Source organism: Zingiber officinale, chromosome 6A (genome assembly GCF_018446385.1).
Source record: "Zingiber officinale cultivar Zhangliang chromosome 6A, Zo_v1.1, whole genome shotgun sequence".
Lineage (NCBI taxonomy): Eukaryota > Viridiplantae > Streptophyta > Magnoliopsida > Zingiberales > Zingiberaceae > Zingiber > Zingiber officinale.
In genome coordinates this window covers 12,358,888-12,366,398 of record NC_055997.1, presented here as the reverse complement: position 1 = coordinate 12,366,398, position 7,511 = coordinate 12,358,888, and the positions used below count along the sequence as shown (strand labels likewise).

The 7,511-nt window shown below is 37.2% G+C and overlaps 1 protein-coding gene across 1 annotated transcript; it reads left to right on the top strand.

Annotated features, from left to right (window-relative positions):
- Positions 1-4,072: 4,072 nt before the first annotated feature.
- Positions 4,073-5,230, top strand: LOC121993729 (3-oxoacyl-[acyl-carrier-protein] reductase FabG-like). Its single transcript, XM_042548073.1, has 3 exons — positions 4,073-4,496; positions 4,579-4,811; positions 4,891-5,230. The coding sequence occupies exons 1-3, from the start codon at positions 4,166-4,168 to the stop codon at positions 5,167-5,169; spliced, it is 843 nt and encodes a 280-aa protein (XP_042404007.1). The 5' UTR covers positions 4,073-4,165; the 3' UTR covers positions 5,170-5,230.
- Positions 5,231-7,511: the final 2,281 nt, after the last annotated feature.

Here is a 7,511-nt window from a genome sequence, read left to right as displayed (position 1 = left end):
AAGTGGAGGACAGCGAGGCACGAACGAGAGATATTTATAGCACGAATTCGGAGCTTCGGATTTAAATCGGATTCGGACTTTTAGGTATTAAATTCCGCACCGCGTTGCGATTAAATAAAAAAATCGGCGCCAGGAATGGAACGTCACGCTGTGTCACGTTCAAAATGTCACTTTAAATGGAAGGCAAATGAGGTAGAGGTAGTTAATGGGCCAGGCTCGATTATTATGGCTAAAATCAACACGAGCTCAATTCCATGGGCTCTAGTCCCATTTAGTTGCCCATTCTAAAGCACAGGCAGTTGAAGCTCACATATAAATAGAAAAATCCAATAAAAGTAAATGGTCACGAACCTAATTTCCTTCTTAGTAAGTCGTCCCCGGAGTTATGATGTCACGGTAAGATATCTAGGCTACGTTTAGTAGGGTATAATCTGCCTTGTAATGTAATCAGGATTACATTACAAGGCTGATTATTTTGTTTGTTTTAACTTTAAACATGTAATGTAATCTCGATTACAAAGGTAGTGAAGTTTTGTAATCTGAATTACAAACCAAATACCATGTAATCCGATTACATTACGAGGTCATTATTTAACTAAAATTTGAATGTCGAATATACCCCTAGTTAGTCGACCGTCCGTCGGTCGTCGCCTGCCTACCGATCGCCGTCGCTGGTCACCGATCGTTGGCCGCCGCCGGTCGCCGGTCACCGACCGCCGCCGTCGATCGCCTGCCGCCGGCCGCCGCCGTCGGTCGTCGGTCGTCGACCGCAACCGGCCGCCGCCGTCGTCGGTCGCAGGTCGTTGTCGTCGGTCGCAGGCCGCTGTCGTCGGTCACCGACCGCCGCCGCCGCCACCACCGATCGCCGGTCGTCGGTCGACCGTCATCGGTCACCGGACGCAAGCTCCGACAGAGGTGCGGCGATTCGTCGGTAGAAGTTGCATGATATTTTTGTCATTTTATAATAATATGAATTACATTTCTTATAAAAAATAATGGATACCAAACAAAAGAATGTAATAACCCTTGTAATCAAAAATTACATACATTATATTATCAAACGTAGTAATCTAATCAAGATTACATTACATTACATTACAAATTTAATTACATTACAAGCTAGATTACATTACACCCAACTAAACGTAGCCTTAAACTATAATTAGTATATTTTTTATTAAATTAAACATTTTTTTCATTTGTCATGAGAGAACAGAAATCTTCATTATTTTTTGTAAGTATAAAAAAAGTCTAAAATAAGATATAATTCATCTTAAATTAAGTACATTTAAATTAAAATCTAGTATATTTTTTATCAACTCATTTTCTATTTGTTGCGAGGAAACAGAAGCTCTCATTGTTTTTTATAGGTATAAAAAAGTCCAAAAGGAGATATACCTCCTAAATTTAGTATCATTTAATTAGAATTGAGTACATTTTCTATCCAATTGAGCACGACTCTTTTTTCCTGACCAATTGATTCGGAGCTTATACTAGATTAAATCAATAGGATAATTTTAGTTAAATGATGCTAAATTTAGAATAAATTATACCTTATTTTAAATTTTTTGTACGTCAAGAAATGAAAGTAATTAAGTAAATTGGAGTACTTAGGAAGTTGAATTAAGAAAAATTTATACATATAAGTGAGAATAACGAGGTGTATTCAATCAAGAGATTGAACTTTCAATTTTTCTTAATGATAGACTTTTGTGGAGTTGATAGATTTTTATTGACTTTCATAAAATCTTATATAGTTGCGAAAAAAATTCCATGGAGTTCCATAGACTTTTTTGCAAGACTTTTAAGGGCGCGTTTGGTTCAAGTTATCAAGTAATCACATAACCAAAGTTATAGAGAATAAAACATAACCAAATGTTTAACCCTGGAATCAAGAAAAACCTTAGTTTTCCAAGGTTTTTTGATTTCGGGTTGTATGCCCCTTTTGTTGACGTGTCGGCCATGAGAAATTACTTGGGAATCATCGATTACCTAAACCAAACAGAATTTTCGTTGATAAGTTTTGATGGATAACTAATGTTATCAAGGATAATCCCCTACCAAACGCACCTTTTATGACGCGTTTGGTTCAAGTTATCATGTATAACCTTGGTTATGTGATTACCAAGTAATCACATAACCAAGATTATAAGGAATAAAACATAACCAAATGTTGTTTGATTCAACCTAGGTAATGCAAAAACTTGTTTGTTTAAATGTTTTAATGAATAACTAGTTTAATATTTTATTATATTACCCTTAGTTACAAAACCAAACATTTTTTTTCTTTTTAACGGTTTTCTTTATTTTTATGTGCGTTTTTTTTATTTCTTTTTTTTTAATAAAGTTTTTAATATTCTTTATTTTTTACGTTTTTTTTCTATTTTTTTATGTTGAAGTCGGAAAATTTACAGAAATTTGTAAATTTCATGAAAACTTATAGATTTAAAGGGACATATTAAATCTCAGAAAAGCATAAGCGGTGACCTCACACAATATTTATTTACAAATAAAATCTAAAATACCCAATTAAATTTATTTTTTTAATAAAATAATAAATAATATACTTTTTCCATAATTTTTTTTTAAAACTTTTTATACTTTTATCTTATTTTGGCTAAAAATAAAGAGAAGATAACGTCTCACTTTTTTTAAAAAAAACATTAATAATATAATTTTAAATCCAACAATATTATAATAATTTTAAATATTTTTATTTATAATTTTGATCCAAATTAAATTGAAATGTTGATAAACTCTTATTTTGGTTAAACTTTTAATAAAATGTTAAATTGATCGATTAGTAATAAAATTAATAATAATATTATTAATTTAATTAGTAATAATATTAATAAAATAAATGAATATAAATATATAAAATTTATTTTAAAGATTTTAAAATTTAATAAATTTTATAAAATATTTTTAGGTCGAATTTAATTAGACTTTATTAAATTATCTATTAATTAAGTTGAGAATTAATTTAATTTATTAATATATATTTTATATTAAAACATACCGTCTCAAGTGTCTCTTCCCTTTACGCACAACGCAGCCGTCAAAATCGACTTTGACTTCGACCTGCTCGCAAGTAGTCGACGGAAGCATCTCCAGCCGCCTCAAATAATTTTTTTATTTATTTTCCTCCTTTCCGGCACACCGCAGGCTTCACCGGATGACACTCATTGGTTCCCATTATGAGCAACTAGAGAAAAAATCTCCGCCTGCAACCCGCCGTCGTGAGTCGCCATTGGAGAAAAGGGCGCAAGTGGCTACTGTTCCATTCCAGCCGTTCTGATCCATTCTTTTGTCGTTATAACATCGGAGAACAACATTTCAGAGGGCTCTCAGCTTCACATGAAATGCATGCTTAGAGGTTGATGCAGGTCGTCAAGCTGTTGAACAAGGATAGAGCCTTTAAGATCAAAGAAATAATCAAAATCGAGGAGCGGGAAGAGAAAGAACTTATTTGTAAAAAATTAAAATGATTTGATGTCTACAGAAATTTCAAGGATGAGGAGAAGACTTTTTATTTTATTTTTAAAATTATACTAAGTATTTTGGAGAGTTCTTATTGGTTAAAATTTATATTCAACAATTTCTAAAAGAAAATCTATTTAAACTTTGCATATAAAAATATTTTCATAAAATTTTAAAAAATCAAATTTAAATAACACATGACTTTTTAAAACTCTATAAAAATTTAATTTGAATATCACTAGATTTTATAAAATTTATAAAAGTCTAAATACACCTAAACTTTTAAAATCTATAAAAAATATTTAAAATAATTAAAAATTCAACATTAAATACATATCTTTAAATTTTCTGACCATATTAGAGATTTTAAGATAATTTATTATTTATTTATTTATTTATTTTTTAATTAAAATTTAAGATCGCACATTCAAAAAAAATCTACGCATGGAGCATATATCGATCCGCATAACTCCCGCCATGGCATCAGGCATGACGATTTGCCGATGACGTCATGCCTGACGTATGAGTCCGCGAGGGGATGTTTATCATGTGTCGCTCACTCACTGACTCTTACTTCTTTGGATCACTCCGTTCGCCGCCAGCGTCTCGCGTTCTCCAGCGGACGGCTATAAAATAGCAATCGAGTCCGAGAAAGCTCGATCTTGAGGAATCTGTATACAGAGACATGGCGTCGGCGGCGGCGGCGGCGATGGGAGATCGGAGTTTAGAGGGCAAGGTGGTGATGGTCACCGGCGCTTCTTCCGGCATCGGCCGGGAGATCTGCCTCGACCTCGCCGACGGCGGGTGCAAGATCGTCGCAGCCGCGAGGAGACTCCAGCGTCTCCTGTCCCTCTGCGACGAAATCAACGGCTCCTCCGCGGGAACCGGAAGTGTGCGCGCGGTGGCCGTCGAGCTCGACGTCGGCAGCGGCAGCGCCGCCATCGAGGCCGCGGTGAAGGCAGCGTGGGAGGCCTTCGGCCACGTCGACGTCCTGGTGAACAACGCCGGCGTCAGGGGTCAGTAATTTAATTTTTTTTTCAAAATTGTATTCGTAATATTTTCAGTGTTTTTAATAAATTAAAAAAATATTTTTTTAAGGTGGCGTTTACTCGTCGCTAGATTGGTCCGAATCCGACTGGAATAACAACGTGAACACGAACCTCACCGGCTTGTGGCTCGTCACCAAGCACCTCTGCCACCGAATGACCGTCGCCGGCCGGTACCGGGGCTCGGTCATCAACATCTCCTCCATTGCCGGGCTGCAACGCGGCCAACTCCCTGGCTCTCTCGCCTACTCGGTCTCCAAAACGGCTGTCAATTCGCTCACTAGGGTAATTAACGTACCGATCTCACTGGCCAACACAATTGGATATTAGAGACACTATTTCTTTGTTCTATTTCCCTTCTTAGGTGATGGCATTGGAGCTTGGAGTTTATGGGATTAGGGTGAACTCAATATGCCCAGGGCTCTTCAAGTCAGAGATAACTAATCGGTTGATGGAAAAGGCGTGGCTCGGAAAGGTGGCAGAGAAGACGGTGCCCCTGAGGACATTCGGCACCGTGAACCCGGCTGTGACTTCGGCTATCCGCTACCTGATCAGCGATGCATCAGAGTATGTGACCGGGAATATATTCGTGGTGGACGCCGGCGCCACCCTTCCCGGCGTCCCCATCTTCTCCTGCCTTTGATGTAATACTAAAAATACATTAATAGAAGTTGCATCGTACAAGTGCCTAGTTGCATCTACAACAGTACAGGACACATCTGAAATCGTTGCAACAACATTTATTGCCACCATTTTGGACTGGAAATCGAAGGAAATGGAATGAACTCGATTTCTATGGAGTGGCCAGAGATCCATTTGGATCTTGAACAATTTGTTGTTGAAGAGGAGTGATGCGGTGATGATGAGGGGTCTCATCCCGTAGTTACGGTGGAAGTCAAAGTCAAGACGATAACGCTCAGATACTCGTGATTGATTGGACGACCACGTCCCGACCGGAGGGAGAAGTTCTTGATCTGCCGTCTCCTTAATTAGATACGGGGAGGAGACAAAAGACCGACGCTCAAGGGAGGGGACGATGTGCAGAAGTTGAGCTGAGCGACTACCCCGCTCGGCCAGACATCAGAACTTGACTGGCAGAGTTCAACTTCGGCCAAGCGGCTACCCCGCTCGGTCTGACAGCAGGTCTCGACAATGACAATGGAACTTCGGTTGAGCAGACACACGTACATGAGTAACAAGGTGTTGGTGCAGCGGAGCCCGGCAAGAGGGGATGAATTGCCTGCCCAAATTAAAGCTACCCTCCTCGGATTTTTCAACTCGAAATAAAAGCAATAGCAATAATTATAAAAGAACTAAAACAATAAATCTAGAGACTCGGGAGTTAACCTGGTTATAACCAAGAAGGTTATTAATCCAGGGCGATGAAAAACGCGCAGTAGAAAAATCTCATTCTCTGAAGGTGGAGAAGTCTTTTACACTCTTATAGCTCAGAACTATTGCTAAGAATTGATTACAGAGTTGATGGAACAGTTGATGTCTAATTCCTAGTTCCAGAGGCCTTTATATAGCCTCTAGAAATCCTATCTCAGATGTCCGAGACACCTCCAATAGGGATCCAAGGCGCCTCCATCGAGAGAGTGGATAAAACTTTATCCAAAAGCTCAACGTTCAATTCTGCCAGGTCCGAGGCGCCTTCAACAGGGGTTGAAGGCGCCCTCAAGCTGGAGGCGCCACCAAGCTGGCTGGCAGCTTTTCCAGCTTGAATGCTTCTTTGCTTCGTCTTCCGAAGTCTCGTTATTTTGGGTGATTCCAGCCAACCGAAATAAAGTTCACCCAAACCCAATTTCCGGCCTTCTCTTCGAGCAGTCTTCCTCCCGGCACTACAAGAAAAAAGCTAATAGACAACGCTTTTAAAGCGTTGTCTTTGTGCCTGAAAAAGCGTTGTTAAAGACACTGTTGTTAAAAGTCTGCTCAACGACAACGCTTTTAAAGCGTTGTCGTTTGTAGCGAAGACAACGCTTTTACAACACTATTACAACGCTTTAAAAGAGTTGTTATTTGTTTTACAAAGACAATACTTTTTGCAACACTTTAAAAGCGTTGTTGTTTTTTTACAAAGACAACACTTTTTGCAACACTTTAAAAGCGTTGTCGTTTTAAAGAAAAAAAATTTAAAAAAAATATTTTAAAATCATTATTTTTATATTTACGAAACTATTATTTTTCTTTTACCATGTCTAAATTTGAATTTTACATATAATCAACTCAGCTAATGATTTCAAATTCATACCAAAATAATAGAATTATAACATTGAAATAATATTAGTATTTAATTACATGAGAAGCTAGTAAATATCAAATTTAACACTAATTCTGTTTCAAAGTAGATAGTGATATTCACAAATAAAACAAAAGATCACAAAATAACTAGCTGACCTCGAAGCCAACAATCTGTTTACTTCTACTAGCTACACTAAAAAATTATTATCGTCTTGAGAACGGGACAAAACAGTACAATAATTACTACCACAATACCGAAGAAGTAGCTTATCTTTCTCAATCTATTACAAGAATAAGCAATTGGATTTTGTCTAGGATCTTTGTGAGCTTTGAACAGATTGAACAGTTGGCCTGAAATATAAACAAAAAATTACAATCAATAGTTTGAACCAAGAAATTACTTCTACTAGCTATTTTCTAAAAATGAACCAAAACTCATTACTCAGAAATGAAATGCTTGAAGAAAGAAAGAAAGATAGCTTGAAGAAATACAATGTTTCTTCAAACTGCAGAAAGAAAGCTTGCAAAAATGAAACACTTTCTTCTCTACAAACGCTTTCTTGCAAAAAGCACTGTTGTTGTAGAAATGCAACGTTTCTTCAAACTGCAGAAATATGAGAATCAGTTCTTTATGAGAATGGGTTGAAGAATCAGTTCCTGCAAATTTATGAGAATTATAAATACATACAACTACTTAGACAACAGAGTTGTGTAATATTGTGCATTTAGCATACAGACATGACT

Bases quoted from the DNA above. Each gene is read 5' to 3' on its own strand.
- LOC121993729 (XM_042548073.1), top strand. From the start codon at position 4,166: ATGGCGTCGGCGGCGGCGGCGGCGATGGGAGATCGGAGTTTAGAGGGC. The intron at 4,497-4,578 runs GTCAGTAATTTA...TATTTTTTTAAG, and splicing joins GAACAACGCCGGCGTCAGGG to GTGGCGTTTACTCGTCGCTA. The intron at 4,812-4,890 runs GTAATTAACGTA...TTCCCTTCTTAG, and splicing joins CTGTCAATTCGCTCACTAGG to GTGATGGCATTGGAGCTTGG.